The sequence below is a fragment of the Rattus rattus genome, chromosome 5 (genome assembly GCF_011064425.1).
Source record: "Rattus rattus isolate New Zealand chromosome 5, Rrattus_CSIRO_v1, whole genome shotgun sequence".
Taxonomy (NCBI): domain Eukaryota; kingdom Metazoa; phylum Chordata; class Mammalia; order Rodentia; family Muridae; genus Rattus; species Rattus rattus.
Window position 1 is genome coordinate 46,784,842 of NC_046158.1, and position 22,551 is coordinate 46,807,392.

The 22,551-nt window shown below is 42.7% G+C and overlaps 1 protein-coding gene across 1 annotated transcript in view; it reads right to left on the reverse strand.

The window, feature by feature from the left end:
- Nucleotides 1-22,551, reverse strand: part of Lrp2 (LDL receptor related protein 2) — a 155,444-nt gene that overhangs the window by 52,679 nt on the left and 80,214 nt on the right. The window contains exons 27-44 of the mRNA XM_032903435.1: nucleotides 22,235-22,483; nucleotides 20,920-21,131; nucleotides 19,840-20,024; nucleotides 19,028-19,256; nucleotides 18,179-18,356; nucleotides 16,644-16,772; nucleotides 14,220-14,386; nucleotides 13,599-13,742; nucleotides 10,846-10,955; nucleotides 10,170-10,347; nucleotides 7,573-7,786; nucleotides 6,248-6,487; nucleotides 4,588-4,776; nucleotides 3,028-3,948; nucleotides 2,736-2,901; nucleotides 2,272-2,430; nucleotides 1,136-1,425; nucleotides 28-231 (exon numbers count right to left, since the gene is read on the reverse strand). Coding sequence (XP_032759326.1) covers nucleotides 28-231; nucleotides 1,136-1,425; nucleotides 2,272-2,430; nucleotides 2,736-2,901; nucleotides 3,028-3,948; nucleotides 4,588-4,776; nucleotides 6,248-6,487; nucleotides 7,573-7,786; nucleotides 10,170-10,347; nucleotides 10,846-10,955; nucleotides 13,599-13,742; nucleotides 14,220-14,386; nucleotides 16,644-16,772; nucleotides 18,179-18,356; nucleotides 19,028-19,256; nucleotides 19,840-20,024; nucleotides 20,920-21,131; nucleotides 22,235-22,483 — 4,164 coding nt within the window. The remainder of the gene's footprint in view (nucleotides 1-27; nucleotides 232-1,135; nucleotides 1,426-2,271; nucleotides 2,431-2,735; nucleotides 2,902-3,027; nucleotides 3,949-4,587; nucleotides 4,777-6,247; nucleotides 6,488-7,572; nucleotides 7,787-10,169; nucleotides 10,348-10,845; nucleotides 10,956-13,598; nucleotides 13,743-14,219; nucleotides 14,387-16,643; nucleotides 16,773-18,178; nucleotides 18,357-19,027; nucleotides 19,257-19,839; nucleotides 20,025-20,919; nucleotides 21,132-22,234; nucleotides 22,484-22,551) is intronic.

Consider the following 22,551-nt stretch of genomic DNA (forward strand, 5'->3'; position numbering starts at 1 on the left):
CAAACGCCAAGCCTGAGTCCGGCTTACCACAGACTGTAGGAAGCTCGTCACTGCCATCACCACAGTCGTTGTCATTGTCACATTTCCAATCCTGATTAATACAATGCCCATTGAGGCAGGTGAACTGGAGTTGATTACAGCGGGTCCCCGTGTCCACAACGCAGTACTTGTTATCGTTGGCCAGATACCAGTTGCCTTCGTGAGGACACTGACACTCGGCTCCATTTGGACCTGGGACAGAGGGAGGCAACGCGTGAGCATAGGTACCTTTCTCAGCCTCCTCCAGAATGGCGTGTACGACATCTTAGAGATGAAACACCATCTGTGATGGTTTGCATATGCTCGGCCCTGGGAGTGGCCTATTAGAAGGTGTGGTCCTGTTGGAGTAGGTGTGTCACTGTGGTAACGAGTTAGAAGACCCTCATCCTGGCTGCCTGGAAGCCAGTATTCTGCTAGCGACCCTCAGATAAAGATATAGAACTCTCAGCTCCTTCTGTACAATGCCTGCCTGGACGCTGCCGTATTCCCACCTTGATGATGAGGGACCCAAGCCAGCCCCAATTAAACGTTGTCTTTATAAGACTTGCCTTGGTCATGGTGTCTGTTCACAGCAGTAAAACCCTAAGATTCCATCCACCTTTCAACTATACTCTGACCTGTTTTTCCATTAAAAACAACCACTGCCCACTTACAGCATGGAGTCCCATGGAAGAATTCGCAAAGACACAGTATCAGAAAGTACATATTCCTATGAGACTGCTCTCAATGGGATTCTTATTTCACCCTAAAATACCACACTAGAAACGATAGCTCCTATACAGAAAGATTAATGGAATTCCTATTCTAGTCAGAAAGCCAAACCTTTCATCTTACTCTTTCCCTTCAACAAGCTTCCACTTACACTGCCTTTACAAATCCAACCCATGCAGAACAGAACAGAAACCCCACAATACAACCCTCTCAAAATAACCCTTAGTCCACTTGATAAATAACCTGAAATCAAGAATTTCAATTTCTTTTTCTTCTTGAAGGTAATAAATACCCTCACAGCCTCCCTCACCAGCTGTCCTTGCCATCGTTGTTGCGGTCATTGTGACTAAATACTTGTTTTCCTCTTCCTGCTCAGCCCCCTTACCTGGAGCACAGATATGGCTGCATCCTCCGTTGAACTGGTCACAAGGATTGCTACACTGCTGCCGCTGGGTTTTGACCACTGTGGAAATACCACTAGGCTGGGTGGGCAAACGTGTGGTCATTGCGACCAGGTCTGACCCGTCGTACTTGTTAGCACGGTAGATTTTTCTGGTGTACAAGTCTGTCCAGTAAATGTACTGGCCATAGACAGTCAAGCCAAAGGAATGAAAGGCAGTGCTGACGACGACTTCTCGGTTCGTGCCCGTGAGAGTACTGCGTTCTATTTTCTGCCTGAAGCAAAGAGAAAGAAAAGCAATTGCTAAACGGAAAAAGAATTATAATGGTTAGGCCTGCTTCAAATGGCTAGTCAAGTAGTGATTATAAGGTGCATGGCACATGTGTCTTTCTTGGTGATGGTAAGTCTTATTGGCTTATACAACAGCCTACATATAGCATCACTTCATAAGACCCAGGCTAACATTAGAAGAGGGAACAATCCAAGAAAGGATTTGCATAATGCATGGGACCTGGTGTGAAACATAGCAAAAAAATAAAAAAAGAACTGATCTCCTTTAATGACATTGATTACTTTGAGGAATTTACTTAGAATGGCACAAAACATCATTGCTATGGTTCAAAAGAGAGAATGAAAGAAAAAAACGAGAATGTTTCATCACAAGACCAGATTCTGCGAGGGAACAAACATGTAGAGAAACAACTGTAATGAACAAAATCATTTCCTCTCTTGAACTCTTCAATCATGCCGACTACAATGTAGTCTACTTGAAGATATCCCATAATTATGTGACAAGTGCTTAAAAGGGAGTTTTAAAGTGAAGTTTGCTGAGAAGCATGCCAGAGAAAAAGAACTGATTGAAAAGAGAGCCCAAACCAACAGATACATTATTCAAATCTGAGGCCTATAGTCAGTAATGAGTAATTCCATTTTAATTATAGTTACATTTAGTGATACAGAAATTTAGATGTCTGAGGATGGAGACACATTCTCAGTCACCAAGCTAGAACATAAAATAGTTCCTAAAACTTTAATTCTACACTTAGGCAATAAGTGTCTGGTCTATCAGATTTTTACCACATTGAGTAAGTCCTATGTTTCCGCATGATTCAGACACCTACAAGCTAGCATCTGCCCAGTACAGAAGGTCGGTCTCAAGGTCCAAAGCGAGTCCATTGGGCCAAACCAAGCTGGTGTTCACAATGGGGACCCGGAAGTTTCCTCCCAGTGTGGCTCTCTCGATTTTGGCATTGGTACCCCAGTCAGTCCAATACATGTACCTAGTTAGTCAAACAGAGGGCATAATCAATTCACGACAAGGAAGCTTTTAAAGACTTTTCCATTTTTTTACAGTGAAAACATTCATAGGTTGTAATAACTATCGATGTACAGGTAAGTAAAGAAGTATTCCATTCCATCCTTTGCCAAAATGGATGCTCTAAGTCAGACCAGGAAAAGGCCCCAAAATCTGTCTCTGTGAAAGTTTATACATTATCATTATTATTGTTCTCGATGAACATAAAGTAATTTCTAGTCCCCGGTCCATCGTCATATAAGCAGATAAATCAAGAAGACCTTGGCATACCCTCGGCAAGGATCTAATACAATAGCTCTGGGTTTGGAAACACGGGCAATCACAGCACGATTGGCTCCATCTTCAGCCATGGAATTTATTGTCTGATTTGAAAAGTCACTGTAATAAATTCTTCTATTTATCCAATCAAAGGCAATGCCATCAGTCACCCCTATATCTGGATATACAAACATAGACACATCACAAGAAGATGTTAAAGTCTCAAAGGGCATCAAGACAATTGAATATTTGGCCCTCCTTATATCTACTGCCAAGGTAAACCCTAACCCTGGTGTGTACTTACTTGACAGCAGGACAGTTGGAGAGCTGCTCCCTGAATACAGGCTGACATAGGAAATCTGGCCACGGAGAGAGTTTAGCTTTTGTGTGAAGAAGATTCTATTGTTTCTATGGTCATAATCCAGTGCGATGGCAGTTCCCGCCACACTTATCACTTGGAAAGGTAGGCTATGGTCTCTAGGGTCAAAGTGTAAACTTCTCAGGGAATTATTTAAGGAATAGATGAGGAAATCTTCTTGGGAGGTAGCACAGCTCTTGCCATCATTTCCCAGAGTCCCAAAAGCACATCCACATTTGGGAGTAGGCAACTCAGGTAAGGCAAAGCAAAAGTGGGAACACCCACCATTGCTTTGCAGACAAGGGTTATTGTTAAGCTCTGCTGGTGAGAGGGGCTGGGCGTGCTCATCAAAGATGGTCACGTCACGGAGCAGGTTGATCTTATCTCTTATCACTACGGGTGGATCTGTATTCCCTGGTTGCTTGCTGGCTTGGAAGACTTTTTTCAAGTTTCTATCCACCCAAATGATAGACTCTCCAAACACAGTGATGCCATAGGGAGTTGGGTAACGGCTGCCATAGCGAACCACCTGAGATTCTCCTCCATCAAGATGGATCCTGGCAATTAAATCTAAGGAGTCATCAACCCAATAAATATAGCCAGTGTCATGGTCCATGGCCAAGCCCCGAGGGGTGACAATGCCTTCGGAAACAAGGACAGTTCGATTGCTACAGTCAAGAAAAGAGCGTTCGATCTTTGGCTTCTGCCCATAGTCAGCCCAGAAGAGATATCTATGCTTGGGGTCCACAATAATATGCCGGGGCATATCCACTGAGACTTTGAGGAGTACACGGCGGTACGTGGTATTGATCCGTAACACTTCTATCAGGGTTTCGTACACAAAGGCATTGGTAAAATAAAGATTTCCTACAGGGAAAGAAAGAAAGGATGCCGATGAGTGGAAAACTCAGAAGAAAAGAAGTTGATAATAAAATATGCAAGGTTGAAGTATGATCAGAGAAACACTGGCAAGTATGGGACACTTTAAAAAGACAACCAGACACTTGGAGCAGACCTACCAAATAAAAACAATTTATTGTATTTTCATGACAATAAATTTCAATGTAAGTTTATAAAAATAAACTTTTTGAGTGATAACTCAAACCTGAGTAAATTAATGAAATAGTGAGCTGGGCATATTAGTAACCAAGAGAAACACCTAATAAGTTTTTTGTGCATTAACGAGGAAGCAATTAAGAATCTACAACTAGAATTGCTTGACATTAAAGTGAACGCCTTTCCTCTTCATATAAATTTTAGATCTTTCTAATCTAGAAATTTGCTGTCAAACCCTAAGACAAAAACTACAAACCTACAATCTGGTGTTTTTCCTACTTGACTGACTAGAAATAGAAGAAAAGTAAATGATTCTTCCATAATTAATCCGTCAAATAAAACACCCTGCCTTTTTATTTAGTGTGTGGCCTAGCCTTAAATGATCTTATCGATTATCTAGAGAAATCAATACAGACGACAGAGATGGAAACAAAGGCACAGACCACCTACCTGCTGCCCAGTCCAGTGCAACACCCCGGATTCCATTTGCCCCAATGCCATAGGTAACGACGTTGGTAAAATTAGACCCATCGGGTTTGATTCTACGAATTCCATTAGAGGATCTCACAGAGCTGCTAAAATCACACCAGTAAATAAAGCCGTTGGCAACATCCACGTCCGCATGCAGAACATTTCGTCCTAGAATATTTAAGAAAAATCAGCCAAATGAACTGGCCCCTCCTTTCCCCCATCTTCTTAGCATTTGTTAAGGATACAGACGAATGTCCTCCCGTAGAACTCTTCATCCCTATTATCGTACCCTGCTCCTCACTATTGTTCCCTGTCGTCTGCTTCTAAGTTCTCATCCTTTTCATCCACCTCTATACATGTTTTCCTTTATTATTATTATTATTGCATGTATACATACATGTAAATGTGTAACTGCAAGGGTCTGTGTTACTCATATGCACTGACATCTTAAGAGTTGGATGACCAGTTAGTGAAGCTCACTGAGTCTCCCTCTTTGAGCAGTTCTCCTAGGGAAGGAGTCTTGTGAGATTCCCACGGTCCACCCTGATATGCCAACTGGTGTTGAGATTTCATAGGTGTGAAAGAACGGCAGAACAAGACGATCCTGTATGAGCGCTTCAGGCAGGATCACCAGGGATCAGTAGTCACCGGTGACTACTAAAGCCAATGGTAGCTTAGGGAACAAGTTCTTCCTGGGGCCCAAGTAAAATAAAACAGATAATCAAAGGGGAAAACGCTTCTTTACAAAGCAGTGACGGACTGGGAACACCTTAGCCAAACTACTGACAACATACGCTAAGAAGATTTCATATTGAGAACACAATACTACATGTCAAGGTTTACTTCTTCTGAGTTTGTTTCCTTTTGTTGCTGGGTTGATTTGGCCTTGCAATGCAGGGGAGCAAATTCATGGCCCTTAATGCTGCCACAGAGTAAGCTCTATTCCACTAAACTCTACCACCAACCCTTGGAATTCTGAAACAAGTATCCTTGAGAGGATAGTCTCACATATTCCTCATGGTGCTAGAAAATTATGAGTTTTACCCACACACCCTGGCATATTTGAAGGACACATTTACAGATTCACAGTATGCAAACATAAAGTGCAATAAAAACAGAATTATTAAGAGTCAGGTGTGGTGGTGCATGCCTTTAATTCACACACCCGGGAGGCAGAGACAGGTGGGAACTCTGAATTTAAGGATAGCCTGGGTTAGAGGCCTACCAAGGCTACGTAGTGAGACTTTATACACTCCCCCAAAAAAAGAATCTTTGTGGATTTTACTATTATTATCATTCTTATTTTAAAATGTTATTATTTCGTTGTTATGTTAAAGAACGAGCCTACACCTCACTACAGAGCAGTTTCCCTAAACAACCATTCTTCCATATTTCATGTAAAATCCATGCTATGCTTTCTGTCCCTCTAGGCCTGTGGTTCTCATAAACCAGCAAACTCTGGCTCCATTACCAATGCAGATCCTCTAGCCATGACCCAGAGCTCTAAGTGAGCAAACTCCAGGCACAGGACTTGGCTCAGCTCTGAGTTTGACAGCCGTCCAGAAGAGTCCGATGAGCTTATCAGCCACACTGGAGCTGGCACCAGACAGAAGCAAACATTATTTAGGAGTTCCCTTACCTTGGCCAGCCACGGGCACCATGGCCTCCGAGTGATCAGACAACTCCAAGCTAAAGCCTCTCACTGCGGGCAGCATGGAAACGACCATGAACGAGTTATATGGAGAACAGGAGCGACCATCGGGGCCGAGCTTAAAGCCACTGGCACAGGCGCAGGAGAACAGTCCCCCTGGCACGGGCAGGCAGATCTGCTGGCAAGCGTTGGGGTTGTTGCTACAGCCATTGGACGAGTCAGCGGCATCTGAAAGAATTCAAAATCAGTCTGTAATCGTACGTGCTTGGCAGGCTGGCTCGTTTTTTTTTTTTAATCGAGTCAACCGAATATTATAAAAATAACAAGCACGTAAGCACAAAATCAGCAAATGCTGAAAGACAGGGATTTGTTTGACCGCCTAATCAGTCCTGGCAGGAAGCGGACATGGCGGTTAGAAGATGGAGTAGTGTTGTGTTGTGTTGTGTTGTGTTGTGTTGTGTTGCCTTCCTTAAAAGGCACACAAGGACTCAAGATGGCAGAAATCTATATACTGGCTGTTTGTGCCGCCGCAAAAATCAACCCATAAGATAAGGAGATTTAAAAGGCACCTTTAATCACATGCGAGAAAAAGTAAACAGCAAAGGAGAAACAACATTGTTGATTCTCTTTGGTTAGAGACTCAAAACTATGGATTGCTAATATAAAAACTTGGGAGTCAGAGGCAGGCAGGTGTCTATGATGATTTCAAGATCTTACTCATAGTAAAGGGTCTGAATCAATAAAATAAAGAAGTTAATTTGTCGGGGGGAGGGGGCACAATTCCTGTTAAGACTAAAAATTCATAGACAAATAGTCTTCCTTATCTTGGGCGTACAACAGTAAATAAAACAAAAGAAGCAAGTGCCCTTCCATGAAGTTCTATTACAACAAGAAGCCTGGACAATAAAAGGCAGATAATGTGCTGAGGAATGCTATAAAGTAAAAAGCAGGGTCAGCGTTAAAACTTAGGAGAGAAGACCTAGCAGTGGTGGCGGCCACTTTTAATCCCAGCATCTGGGAGGCAATGCAGGTGAATCTCTGGGTTCAAGGCTGGCCTGGTCTACAGAGAGAGTTCCTGGACAAGCAGGGCTACACAGAGGAACTCTGTCTCTGAAACTCAAAAAGAATAGGATTTAAGTTTACTCTGAAGCCAATTCTGGCCTTTGAGACTAGTCAGACATTTAACTGTCAAATATCACACATGATTCTGCATGGATGTGCATACATGCACCGGGAACTACAGTGTGAAAAGAGGCTTCTAGATGTGAGGGTGACAGACATGTGACTGTGCATCACACGTGACAAATACTCACTGCGGCGGTGGTAAACCCGAAGACCCCTCAGGTACGGAACGTTATCTCTGAGGACGACTTTGTTATTCCCAGAGGACTTGTCAACTCTCTCAATGACCTCATACTGTTCATCAGAGTAGTAAAGGAAGGAGCCATAGACCACAAGGCCCCACGGGTGGGCCAGATGGTGCACCAGGATCATCCTCTCTGTACCGTCCACATTTCCTCTCTCAATCTGAAAGATCCCAATTCTCGTTACTTGGCTGATTCACAGGGAAATAAGAGAACATTCTTATTAATTAAGTTAACATTCTCTTGCATTTCTGTGGCACTCTATTCTGTCTTCAGATTTCTCAGACCTGTTATGGAATGGGTCCATCATAGTTTGAGCCCACTAGCTGTCTCCCTCCTACAAAGAGCTAACTATCTCACCCACCCACTCATAGCATGCTTAAGAATGCATAGAAATGTCTAAGCATGCTCCGTCATGCAGTGGCTGACAGACACTGGCCGTAACATCTTTATCCATGATTCTTTAATCAGGATAGGAGACATGTGCCCCAGAGTTATAGGACAGCCCTACTGGATGGGAGCCAAGCACGATGCTTTGGTGTGAAGTCAAACTGGCTTTTGACCATTGAGAAAGAACCAAGTAGACTGCTTTGGAGGGGTGTAACTGGTTTAACTTGGGTCCAAAAGCCTGTCTCTTCGTACTTTCTTAGCATCAGCAATCCAGTGGGGCACTGCTGCTGACAGAGACAGTAAGGTCTAGACTATTCACTACCTCATAGGCAAGGGAACTCAGAAGGTTATATGCCAGACATGACAGACAGTACAAAAACATAGAAGAAAAAAATTATGAACTTCCAGGCTGCCAATGACTAGAGCAGAAAAATGTTCAAGCTGCTCTCTAGGCCAGCAGCTCTCAACTGGGCAAAGATCACACTGGGGACTGCAGTTTTATTAAGACAGTTGTTTTATAAAAGCATGAAAAAGAACTCAGTAATGGGATGATAAGTCACTCGTGGCCAGAGGGCTCAGGACTATGGTGGTAGACAACATCTGGACATAAGGCGAGGTAATAAGAAACAGCAGGGGCCTCTGACGATTAAATAAGGAGAACTAGTTCTTAGACAGGAACAAGAGGTGAAGCATACAGCTCACAGGTTCAGGAGGACACTGTGGGTGAGAACAGGGAGGGGAGATCCAGTACTGTCTAACCAGTGCTAACTTGTACGCAGAGACCACCCCATGTGACAAGAATGCCCTCATTGTTACAAATATGCCCCCCAAGCATGCAAGGTGCTTACACACGTATTGCAAGTTTGATGTATTTTTATTGTTTTGGGGTATGCACGTAGGTACCATCATTGTGCGTATCAGGAGAGCAGAGGCTGTACAATGATGTTAGGTAGAATTGGCAAGTGCCCGAAGTTTGATGCCCAGAACTGTAGCTCATGATACTACTACTAATAACAATAATTGTTATTACTAAGAACAACAATAGCATCTTAGAAATGAAGCTAATATCTGGTGGTTCGACTGTATGGTCATTATGACTAATATAAGTGTCAATAATCTAAAATCACTACTGCTGAAAGAGTCCAGAATATGTTCAACACAGACACAATCTAATTCATCACTAATTATTACTGAGCGCTTCCTTGGCCAAGATCAGTTGCATAAGCATACAGCAAAAGTCAGGTCTCAAATGGAGCCTTACAGAGCATTCGTTGCAGAATAAAGGAGCTCTATCTTGGAATTTAAAATAATCGGTAGAGGAAATTTAAGGGTATTAACCATGTGTAGTAATGTATATTAACCATGTCTTTAGCTGCTGAGTTGAGACACTGAGTATTATAATAGAGAGAAAGAGAAAGAGTGTGTGTGTGCGTCTGTGTGCTGTGTGTGAATGTTGTGTATGTCTGTCTATGTGTGTGCATCTATGTGCTGTGTGTGAATGTTGTGTAGGTTTGTGGGGGGGTATGTGTTTGTGTGTCTGTGTGGTGTGTATGTATGTTGTATATGTCTGTATGTATATCTGTGTGTATGTTGTGTATGTCTGTATGTGTGTTTGTCTGTGTAGTGTGTGTATGTCATTGTGTCTGGGTGGTGTGTGTATGTCATTGTGTCTGTGTGGTGTGTGTGTATGTTATGTATGTCTGTGTGTGTGTCTGTCTGTGTGTGTGCATGTGTATATGTTGTGTATGTCTCTCTCTCTCTCTCTCTCTCTCTCTCTCTGTGTGTGTGTGTGTGTGTGTGTGTGTATGTGTGTGTGTACTCTACAATGGGAGAACCTGGAGTGTTTTCAAAGAAAACAGTGACATCACTGAAACACTAAATAAATATCTCTGAAAGGACGGGTAAGAAATGGAAACTTGTGATATCTTATCCCAAATGAAACCAAAGTTTATGGAAAAAAGAATAACCGTCATTCTGTATTTCCCTATGTTGCACATAGAGGGGAGGGGTGGAGTACAAGACTACAGGAGGGAGATAATCAACCGTGAAGAGAAAGGGCAATAGTGAGGCTCTGGTTCAAGCTGCCGAGAGCTCGGCACATTCAGAATCGCACAGCCACTCACACCACAGAGAGAGAAAACTAAAGTGGCTCATACCACGCCTCTGCTGGTGACTGCCCAGTACAGCTTCTGCTCCTGGATATCCAGGGTGACAACCTCCAGATGTTGCAGGTTCCCGGTGAAGAGAATTTTTAAAGATGTTCCATCCATATTAGCACTTGCAATCTTGGCAGGAACCCCGCTGTCCGTCCCGTGGTCTGACCAATATAGTTTCCTAGAACCAAGAAAAAAATATGAGTGCTTCATGAACCAGGAAATGGGTAAGGGCAACACAATGTATGTAGGGGAGCTTTTAACCAGCGTACTGCCACTGTCTCCATAGTGCTCTTATGGGGGTCTATGTGCCATTTTAAATGGTACTGAAGACGGGATGGTAAAATTTCCCATCTACTCAGCCTTTAAGGTCTGATAAGTCAGAATGTTGTTCTGTCTTGTACTGTTCAGTAATTACAATTCCTGCATAGGGTGCATTAAGCATTCTTTGCTTGAACTCAAGAGAAGACACAGCTTATATCCTTATATACCCTTCACATTCAATATAATCCAGAGTTACCGCTGCTCTTCACGCGACTGCCCTCCCTCACTGGGGTCTACGGTGTTCAAATGTCACCCACCCTACAGTTTGAAATGTTAACAGGACACGTCATCCAACAGACGGTGGGTGACAGAGATGGTGCCGACAGGAACATAACCGCCACTTGATATCACTCACCCACGTGCAGGATCAACAGCTATGCCAACAGGGAAACCAACTCCGAGGGAGGTGCCGTCATTGGCAATCAGGGTTTTTCCATACCTCGTATCTCCCTTGAGCGTCAACACCTACAGTCCAAAATCATGTGTTAGGACTTAATTTCTCTCATGGAAACAAAGACAGGAGGGATCCAAAACTAAAGCTAAAGCACGGTCAGGACTGAGATGGGACGAGGGATCCATGATCCCTCACTGTACTGCTCTGTCCCCGCTTCCTCTTTCCTCTCTGGAGCCAGGGGAACGATCTCAGTGGAAATGAGACTTTTCAAAGCATGGTCAGGGTTGGGGGCATGGCTCAGAGTTTGAGAGCCCTGCTTGCTCTTCCCGTGGACCCTAGTCTAAGTCCTCAGCACCCACATTTTGGCTCGCAAGTGCCTGTGAATCCAGTTCCAGGGGATCTGACATTCTCTTCACGGCCTCCATGAACAGGGCTTCAGGGTGCCACACTGACAGCAAAACGCTTCCCAACGGATGAATAAACCCACCTATCCTGTTCCTTTACACTTAAGGTCTGTCTGTAAGGTCTGTCTGTAAGGTCTGTCTGTAAGGTCTGTCTGTAAGGTTGCTATTGGATATAGCTGTAAGATTGCTCATGTCTATGTTAGTGTTTGCCTCTTTTTTTTCCCCTCCCTCAACCACACACAAACACTCAAATGCAGCACACAAGCATGGAGGTGCAACATTTCTCCCTCATTCTGCACCCTATCTAGCACCTCTAATTCCTACTTTAACTACAGTTGCCTCTTTCCAGTACAATCTCCTACCTTTCCTGGGCCTAACAGTCTTCTTGGGTCACATTAAGTCCCTTCTCCTTAGCTGCTTTTATTCTACCTCAAATCCTCTCACACAGCCACCTGTAGGCTTCACTTTAAAGCTACACAGCTTTCAGTGAACAGGCGTGCAGCTACCCCTAGTGGAAGGCAGGTTCCTCAGCACCCGCTCCTATTTTCAACATGGAATGCAGTGTGCTTCACGCGTGCTGGAACAATGCAGATAAGCCGGCCTTCTACCTGCTTTCTATGCTTGCATTGGCAAGAACTTTACATTGACACAACCTCGGACGGTTAATCTCCCAATTTGAATACAGTGATAAATAGCATTTTACATTTACTGCTGCTCTTACCATGCTGGCGCAAAATTATTGGTTTCTGTGTAAACTACTTAAAAAAGTGCTTTGCTCATCTTTGAATACCCAGTACCAACCAGGCTCCCAATCCATAGAAAACACTTACCAATATCTGCTGAATGAATGAAATATGCAAGTAAAGTAGACACAAGGCCAGGCTGACCTAGATGCTCACCTGGATTCTCCCCACTGTATCGTGCTGCACTGGAAGCTCAGTTATGAACTAGGTGGGTTTCTGCAGATCTAGTAGCCTTGTCACTTGGTACACACACATGCATGCACAGTGTCATAGGACACATATACACGCAGTGTCAGAGGCTGCTCATTTTACCTCTTGCTGCTGGACACCTACCCGAAGCCTTTGGGAAATTTAAAGTCACAGAAGGAGAGTGTGTTTAATACCACTTTTCTGTGAGGGTCTTTGATTTTTAGCAATGGCGATTCCCAGCAGCACATCCTGTTCTGATGAACTTCAGATTAGGAAAAGTATCTTCTGACACTTACGGAGTCAGAAAGGTCTAGGTTTCTGCACTTACTCCTGTCATTGAAAGCAACCGTTTCTTGACTTCTCTGACCCTCCGTTGCTTATGTAAAAATGGTTGTACCAGAAGGAACTTCAGAATCCCATCACACCAGTCAATTTGATTTAACTTGAGACAATCCCACAGACTGGCATTTGTGTCTACTGTAAATGTGTCAGTGATTGTGAACCACCAGCCATCAGATCACTGTGAACTTGTACACTATGAAGTACTGCTCCACTGTGGCCTATCCCAAGCTGCTGGGCACCTCCCTCATCGCCAATATGACTCTCAAACAAACCAAAGAGCTATCAACTGACCAGCTATATGTCAACGATCAGGTCTACTGACTACCCCTCTCGTAAAACCCTTCTCACTTTCAAAAGTAGCATGAATTAATATTCCTATACAAGTTATTCTTGTCCCAGAGTGGAGAAAACTGATACTGGTGGTGTGGGTTTACTTCATGTGATTTCAATCCTACCCTGCGTCTAGAATTTCTTCTGGGAGCTGAGATATAAAGAACGCTTCTCTCAGAGAGGAGAGGAATTAGAATCGAATTTCTATTTTGTCTTTCACTGTTAGAAAAACTATATTGGAGCCATAGTGTGATTCTTATCTGGGAAGAGAGGTAGCCATAAACCTGGTTGATAACTGATGCAGTATTCCCTCTATGATTTTCATTAGCTTTCTTAGTATCATTTATAGGGCACTGTGGAATTGATAATTTGTAGGAAACAACATAGAACAATAGGATGTTCTATTAATTTATTTTCACAAGGAAGTTCTTGTTTCCCAAAAAGTTGCTGGTATTTTGTTGTTGTTGTTGTGGTGGTGGTGGTGGTAGTGGTGGTGGTGGTGGTGGTGGTGACAGTTGTTGCTGCTACTGTTTTGTTTCATAGGTGTTTTTTAGTTTACTTTTTAGAGTGGGGTGTGAGTCAAGATCTCACACTGTAGCCCGACCTGGCCTTGAAATCATAGCATGAGCCAGCCACCATGCCTGAGGATATAACCTACATGAATCTAACAGCAATGCTTGTATCTATATAATAACGTAAACATTACCTCAATGGACCGACTTGCAGGAGTGGTATAATAAATGTTCCTTGATACCCAGTCCAAGGCCAGGCCCAAAGAAGACCCCAGCAGGGACAGAGGAGCAAACACTGTCCTGTTGCTGCCATCGGTCTTCACTCTGTGAATTTCACCCTGGAAAGAAAACAAGGGTGGTGAGCTGCTCTGACACAGGGACACAACCCAGCCCCTCTTCTCTCCCTACAGTCTCTGCTGGCTGCCAGTGTTCTCTTGATGCCCCTCAGTCATTGGGAAAAAGTGAGCAAAGTTGAGTACCTGACCTTTTGGGGAAAAAAATTCCTCTTGTACAGAGTCTCAAAATTAAAAATTAAAAGCACATTCTAAAATGGCTCAGAAGTCATGAAGCAAGACAGACAGCAAACACAAAGATCTCATCCTTCCTTCTTTCTTTCTCCTGGCACTTTTCCCACAGAGACAGATTGCTTCCATGAAGAAAGAAAGAGTCTCAAGCAGAAGGGCACTGGAGAAACATTTGCCCCAGAAGCAAGGATTCTAATCCAAAGTCCCCAGGAACTCCATTAAACATCATGTTGGAATTCCCTGAGGGAACTTAAATAATGACCGTACACATTGAATGCATCCAAAACGTACCGGATTCTCAACCCAGTAGATGAATTGCTCTGAGTCATCAAATTCAACATCATAACCATGCTGTATCCCTGATATGGGGACCATGGCATCATTGCTCTTCACCTCAGGATCAAGGGAGATTCCAAAAATTATATTGTCTCTTACGGACATCAAGAAAGGTTGGTCACCTGTGAAAACAGCAGTCAAAGTGGAGTCAGCACCACAGCAATGACTATAACACACAACAGAGGTGTCGCAAGTGACCACAGGCCTGCAGTTGGTTATCCTCACTGTCTACTCGTTCACAGTGGCCAAGTATCAGGATTAGTCAGAACGTTCCTCTGCCTCCCATACACAACCTTAACGATGAACAACCTTGAGTCAATCTGCAGGGGAGGTGGGGAGGTGAATGATGACTTGGTGAACACTAACTTCTTTCCTGCTTTCTCGGATATCATTTAGTTAATAAATGCCTTCCTTACTGGATTCTAATTCACAAAGTAGCACAATGGCTATTGTGTTTAATTTTCTCACTATTGTAAATCTAAAGCTTGATAGGAAGAAAGCCTGAAATAAAAGAATTGCCCAAATATCTGTAGTCAGGGGATGGAGAAGTAGCTAAGTCAGAGATTTTCCTGTCTTGCTTGCAGGAAACCACAAGTTCAATCTGTGTGTGTGTGTGTGTGTGTGTGTGTGTGCGCGCGCCTGTGTGTGTGTGTCTGCTTCTGTATGTCTTTGTGTATGTCTCTGTGTGTGTGTATGTCTGCTTGTGTATGTCTTTGTGTGTATGTCTCTGTGTGTGTTTGTCTCTGTGTGTGTGTGTATGTCTATGTCTGTGAGTGTATGACTATGTGTGTGTGTCTATGTGTGTGTATGTCTGTGTGTATACACAGTTAATAATAATGTAGTTGAATGGACAGAATGCATACAAGGGACTACATAGTACTTTCAAAGGTTCCCCAGATATCTAATGATGACATAGCACCCCAGGTTGCATTTACAACTCCTGAGTCAGAAACCTATTTGAGTTCGTAGCTAGAGCTCATCTACTCGGTTTGGTCACTGTGTGAAGTAAATGTAAGAAATTTCTCGTTCTAATTTCACACTGTAAATTAGGAAAAGCGAGTTCAATGAGATGTCTCAGTGGGTAAAAGTGCTGAGTTCACATTCTCAAGCCCACAGTGGAAAGAAACCACTGACTCTGTGAGTAGCCCCCTCCCATCCACACATAGTAGCATGCGATGTTCCCATGTGCACTAGCGCACAAGTCATATATACACACAAACGTACGACAGTTATAATTCCCACACCATCCATAACCACCATTGGTTTATGGATGCTTGTGTTTTCTTCCAGAATTTCAAATGAAAAACCACAAAAAAAAAAAATCATCATATGGTAATATGGTTGGTACCAGTCCCCAATAAGTAGCTGACAATCTTTGTTTGATGAAAAAATTTCTTTGTATTTAAAATATCTATGCCCAGATTAATCTTCTCTGAAAGACTCGAGGACGCACTAAATTAAACAATGTCAACAAGGATTAGTACTGTAATAAATCTCTGAAGAAAAGTAGAAAATGGCAATCCTTGTTGTAAGTATTACCAATGATTAAAACCTTTCATCATGAAACTATCACTGCACGATGTCACATGTCTGCATGGGCTTCATCTTAAGTAACCTCACCTGCAGAACCATAAATATCCTGGATCCATTATGGATTTTCCATTTGAAAACCCAGTTTTCCCGTAGATTTGGACTTCTAATTTAAAAATATGTTATAATTAACCTTTTATTTCAAAATATCTCTAGTAATTTGTGTCAGTTTCAAAATGCATTCACTCCTCTTCAATGAGAAAGGAATAGGCTCGGAGTAATTTTGTAAGTTTCTAAGCAATAGAGGGTGATTTTTCAAAAGAGGTATCTTCAAGTGCCCACTCTTGAAGGAATCATTTCTCTTCTCTTTGCAGTCACTGAAGCACTTGACATAATACTCCACATACCCTTCAATCAACCTGTTAGGATAACTAAGATTAAACTGCTCAAATAGCCACTTGTAATATTTCTCACAGAGACAGCACTTATATTTCTAAGATATCAGATGACAATAATAATAGCAATACTAAAGTTAGAGTCATAAGACCCAGCTCATTCATTACTGGCTACTTTTATGAGAATAAAAATAAACTGAACTGGACCTGGAAATGCAGAATTATCAGAAAGGTCAGGTGTAAGAGAGTATGAGGTTAAAGGTTGTTTAACCCCACGCAAAGAAGGTAACATTTGCTCAATGGAATCACAACACACACACACACACACACACACACACACACACACACACACAATACCCATTGAACAAAGCAGGAAATACCATGCTCAGTTTCAGCTACACATGGGTTCTGGGTTCCCAAGCTATAACAGGTTTGATCCTCAGAGCACACTTACCTCTCACACAGTTGACAGAATCATCGGAGAGGTTCCATCCTGAAGGGCAAGCACAAGAATAATGTCTAGGCGCCTGTGCAGAAAGCAGGCAAAGATGGCTGCAAGAGGCAGAGGCACATGGATTCCGGGCTGCGGGGGGAAAGAAAGAAAGGCGTGTTTGAATGCAAAAATTGCCTACAGTGCAGTGCACAGGTCATGCTCCTACCCAGAGCTCCTGTTGTTGCAAGGGGAGATGGCTTGCAGTTAGCTTAGCTAAGGGGCACAAGAGAAAGGGTTGGCTTTCACAAAGTCCTGGGTTAACCAGATTATGATCAGTCGTTGAATTATCTAGAACTCATGATATAAATACAATGTCTCTTTTTTTTTTTTTTTTTCCGGAGCTGGGGACCGAACCCAGGGCCTTGCGCTTGCTAGGCAAGCGCTCTACCACTGAGCTAAATCCCCAACCCCTAATACAATGTCTCTTGGTCGAACCTAAAAGCTATCTTCTCGCATGAAACGAAAGCAGGTTATACGTCTTTTGTGTAACCTTGATGCTTATCCAGCAACATCCAAGTTTTCCTTAGATAGAGATCTTCAATTTTTCCACATCCTTGCCTGTGCCAGTCCTTGAAAAGAGGACTCTGTGGACATCTAGGCTCACGGGGTGCTTCTAGATCCCATTTCTTCTACTCATGGCATGCTAGATAATCCATTCTTTTTCTCACAAAAAATAGTAAGCATCTGCTAGGTACCAAACACGATTCTACACACCAAGAACAAACAGTGTACATTGTAGAAAGGAAACAGAACTAAGTTGACGTTGGGGGTGGCAATTGCCAAACATGAGAATAAGCAGATATGAGAACAGCATGGTGGCCATTTGGGGCAGAGCATTTAAGAACAGCTTCTCTGACTGAGAAAGTGACATCTGAGTAGAACCCTAAATAACACAAGGCAGCCATTCCAACAGAGACAGAAAACAGATGTTCAAGACAAAGCAAGGAAGTAAAAGGTCAAAGCCAAGAACTCGCCTGGTGTGTCACTGGACCATGATGTAGTCCAGCGTGGTGAATGTAAGCCACAGAAGAAACAGGGTCAGACTCTGAGTGTGAGACACCACTGGAGAGATTTGAGGAGAGAAGATTATGGGAAGGTTAAGTGTTCTCCCTCCCAACTGAAAGATCACCACCAAGGCCAAAACTTTACATCATCCGTCCACCCACACCCCATGCATGAAGTTGACTTGTGCTGGCCACAGAAGAACACCTACAAGGTGGCAGCGTCATAATGAAGCCCAACAATTAGCAGCATAAAAAAGTCACAGAGCTGATTGCCAGATAAAACGACATAATGAAGATAGATATGCTATCGCCGCTTCCAAGGGACTGATTTTCTTGTAATTAAAAAAAAAAAAAAAAAACCAGAGCAATGCAGGGGCCAGGAAAAGCGTGTGGTACTGTGGTCTGTGAAAGGGAAATGTATTGCTTGTGCACTAACACGTCCAGAAGAGGAAATGGCCACACGACCCCAGGCAGGCTGCTTCTGTCACTTACAAGGTGGTTGCCTTGAAGGATGAATGGCAGTTATTCCAAGCGGTTGGTGAACGCTGTACATTACAACTGACTGGTTCCCCCCATGCCACTTGTTGGCCTGCATAACCTGCCGAGTACCGCGGTCAGTCCAGTACACAAAGTCTTCAAACAGAGTGAGGGCGTGCGGATGGTGCAGAACCTGGGGAGCAGAACCAGAGTGAGGCTACACCCAGAGATTTCCCTTAAATTCTTTAAGATTTCCAGTTACATACTAGAGACTCCAGGAAGTAGCTAATACGAGTGCCTACTCTAGGAGTGGCACTGGGTATCCACTTTTAAAACGGAAATTGTTCCAGGACTATTTCTGCCACTCAATCTTTAATACCAAAGGTATATGTTATCCCCAAAACCAGGAAGGCTCCTCTTAGGCTTTCCCTATGATAGCTCTTTGGTACACTATACATATTTCTGCATTGTCCAAACAAACAGAATCCACTGAATTAAAAAAAATGAACACAATGTTCTGGTTTCATTCACAAATATGAGACTTAGTTTATTCAATTTTATTAGACCGTAATTTTAAAAGATACATAAAGACAGATAAGTCCACAGATCACTGAAATCACGTTATTTATTAATCTTTTATAAGACAGACAGGGTACAATATGACTGCCTGAGATAAACATCTTAATTATCTTGTTAGCAACAGAAGGATGATGATGTCTCTGACTGTCTCTGTCTCTCTCTCTCTCTCTCTCTCTCTCTCTCTCTCTCTCTCTCTTTCTCTCTCATCTCATTGTGTATCTGTGTTCTCAGTTCTCTTGATACTGATTTCCACTTTAACTTTGAACATTATTATAGCAAACTTACCAAATCGCTAGCAATGACCTGCCTTCGGTTATGTCCGTCGTAATCACAGAATTCAATGTAGTCAAGATAGGCATCCATGAAGTAGATGAGGCGGTTGGGGTAGTCGATGCTTAAGCCACAGGGCCAGTAGATCTTTTCCTGGACAATGACTGTGCGCATGGTGCCATCCATGCTGGCTCGCTCAATGCGAGGGTGATGGCCCCAGTCAGACCAAAACATTACATTGTCACTGTAAAGAGAGGAAACATACAGGAAAGATAACGCCCACTTAATATAATGCAACACATGGGTCCTGTGATCATAATGCAACTGCAGGCCATCTGGATATCTTTATAATGTGCATATGCGTTACATTATGACGTGGACATGCCCTAATGCCAACAATCTACAAGTAACTTGTTACCCTACCAGTTTTAAGTAGTGAGTTGAATTCTCCATCTTCAGAGACTCATTATAAATGTCACTGGTGTGTAATAACTCAGGGAAGTCACCATCATACTAAACATAAACTGTTTAATTCATCATCCTATAGGAAACAGTCTAACTTACAGAGTCTATTTAAAATCTAGGAAAGGTTTTCAAAGGTCCTGAAATATACAAAAGAATTTCTTTCTTCCTCTTACACCTATAAGGCAAATATCACTGCTTCATACGGAAATAACATGAACTATAAGCAGAAACAGCCATTTTTGTTGTATCAAAATCAGAGCTAAGCGTGGTCCATCTACGGGACATTATCACTACATGTATTAATTAGAAACCTACCCTACATTCGATACTTGCATATTTAAACTGGTAAATGTATTTCTTACCCCATTCTGGGATCTAATGCGAGTCCCCTCGGTTTTGTGACATTTTTGCTGATCAGTACTGTTCTGTGACTTCCATCAATTTTAGAAACTTCGATTGTTTCAAGAGCATAGTCCGTCCAGTAAAGGTTGCGACCAATCCAATCTACCGCAATCATTTCTGTCACAGAGAGGCCACTGTCATGGACCTACAGACAAAAGGGTAAGATGTGAATATTAGAAGGAATAAATGGCAGTAATCGTTAGAATTATAAGGAAGTCTAGAATAAGAAATCTGACATGTTGTGCTTACAACATTTATCTCCCAATGTAGCTAATGAGTAAGCCAACGGTAATGTTTTTAGGGATAAATATATAAGGCATTCATAGCATTAAATAACATGAGACAGCTGTATCAGCAGGTTTCAGTTTGATTTTAAAAGCTTCTACACTTGCTAAGGAGCTCTACCAATGTGTAGCTGCTTACAGTGCTCACTAAAGAAATTTATCTACTAAGGATAAATAAAGAAACAAACTTAGGGCCCTGAAGAGATGGCTGAGTGATTAAAAGTACTTGTTGCTCTTGCAAGGACCCAAGATTGTTTACTGGCACCCACAGGGCAGCTCATGACTGGGGATTGATCAGACATCATCTTCTGGCCTCTACTAGAAACCACACACACGTGACATGTGCTCAGATACATAAAATAAAATAAAAAGATAATTAATCAAACAAACTCAGGGAGATGGGTTGAAAAGTTTAAGTAAAGCTTGGTAAAGCAACTCCTTGACTCCCTTGCTCTGACTTACGAAGGATTCAAAAGGATCTGCATCGTGTGGCATAGAATTCAGAATCATGGAAGGCCTTGGAGAACGCACACACACACACACACCAACCACACACAAGCACATACACACCACACCACACACACACACACACACACACACACACACACACACACACACACACACACAGGATTGAAGTCAGAAACATCCAGACCTCTTGAATATGTTGTGCTGCCCGGGACGAGGGGCAGCAGGACCTCCTCTTTGTGAGCAACAACAGCAGACATAGAAGGGCTACAGATAGAGAAGAGCACGTACCACTCTCTTGTCTGTTCCGTTTTGAAAGACACTCCAGGTTTTACCCTGCAGTAAGTCACTCCAGAAGACACGACCAGTGACTGAGTCAAAATCAAGAGCAACCACAAAAGAAACATCCTGGACCAACGAGTAGAGGTTGTGCGTGTGGGCAGTGATGTTGTCCACAATGATTTTGTCACGACTTGCTACAACTAACAACGGATTTTCAGATCCTGTGTTGGAAATGGAAAAAGAAAAAGAAAAAGAAAAAGGAAAAGAAACTGTCAATGAATCTGAAAGAAAAAATACAATTAAATACAATTAAAGAGTCTCATCAGCATCCAGTGCGTGGTACCAAACTAGAGAAATGGGAGAGTAAGACCAGAAGAATTAATTACTTTGTCTACAGCCATATCATCCTGAACATCCCTGATCTCATCAGACGCTAAGCAGGATCAGGGGAACCTTGTTTGTTCATTGATAATAGCATGTAAAATAGTTATGTTCTGGAAAAGCTCTCTTTCTCAGATTATCGCAGTGGGCATCTAAGTTCCAGTCTGGAGTGAGCTGTTCACACCCTGATCCTTGAGCTGCTTTTATTGTCTCAACTTGCTTTCTATCTTAGCAGACCGTAGGCTTGGTTTCAAGTTTCAAACCATTAGGTGTAGCAGAAGAGTTCTGTCTACTAATATTCCGGTTTAGTATTAAGCCACACTACATTTAGGTTGGCCTAAGGCTACTCAGATAGAGACCGGTCTCTGCCTTCACTGAAGCTGCTGTAATCAAATGACTGAGTTCTGACCAATTGTGTATCCGCAGCATGGATGGATCTCCTTCCTCAAAAGGAAGTTTCTTTCCCTAGCCTACTTTCTAATGGAAAGAAAAGACTAAAGCAAATTTGTTAGACCTTGAGTGAGAACTTCAGATAGTAAGAATCAGTCTGTCCTTAGACTGTTTTCACCCAGCCTTCTTGAAAAGAAAGGTTCCTTGTTTGACATTGGTATTTTTGAAGCAAAGCCTCGTGTAGTCAAGGTTGGCCTTGAACTCACTATGAAGCCCATGCTGACCTGATCCTACCTCCCAAATGCTGGGATAGCAGGCATATTGCCACTGCATCCTGCAATAAAGGAACTTTTAAATCCTCTGCTGTTGAATCACTTTGAAAGCAGCTGAATCAATATTCTAATGTTTGGTATATTCACTTTCATATGGGTCAAAAGGCATTAAATCAGCTCTCTAGTCGAGCTGATGACTAATCGATCTTACCAAAGGCTTACACTCTGATAGAGCCTATTAAATTTTCTGGAGTTAGTTCCCCATTAAGCTCAATTATTACCTGTGACTTTGCAAGTCCGCCCATCACTTTCCAGCGTATATTCTGGATCACAAGCGCACCGGAAGGAACCTCTCATGTTGACGCAGTGCTGGCTGCAGAAGCCTGGAATATCACACTCATTGATATCTTCACAGGTCTTGGTATCATTGGCAAGTTGGTATCCTAATGGGCATAGGCATGTGGCTCCGAAGGGCCCTTGCATGCACTGATGAGTACAGCCACCATTAAAATGGGAGCAGCTGTCTTGATCTAGAAAAAAAGAGTCACGGGGAGGAAAGTCAGACATCCTTGCTTTTTCGACTCACTCCAATGTAGTT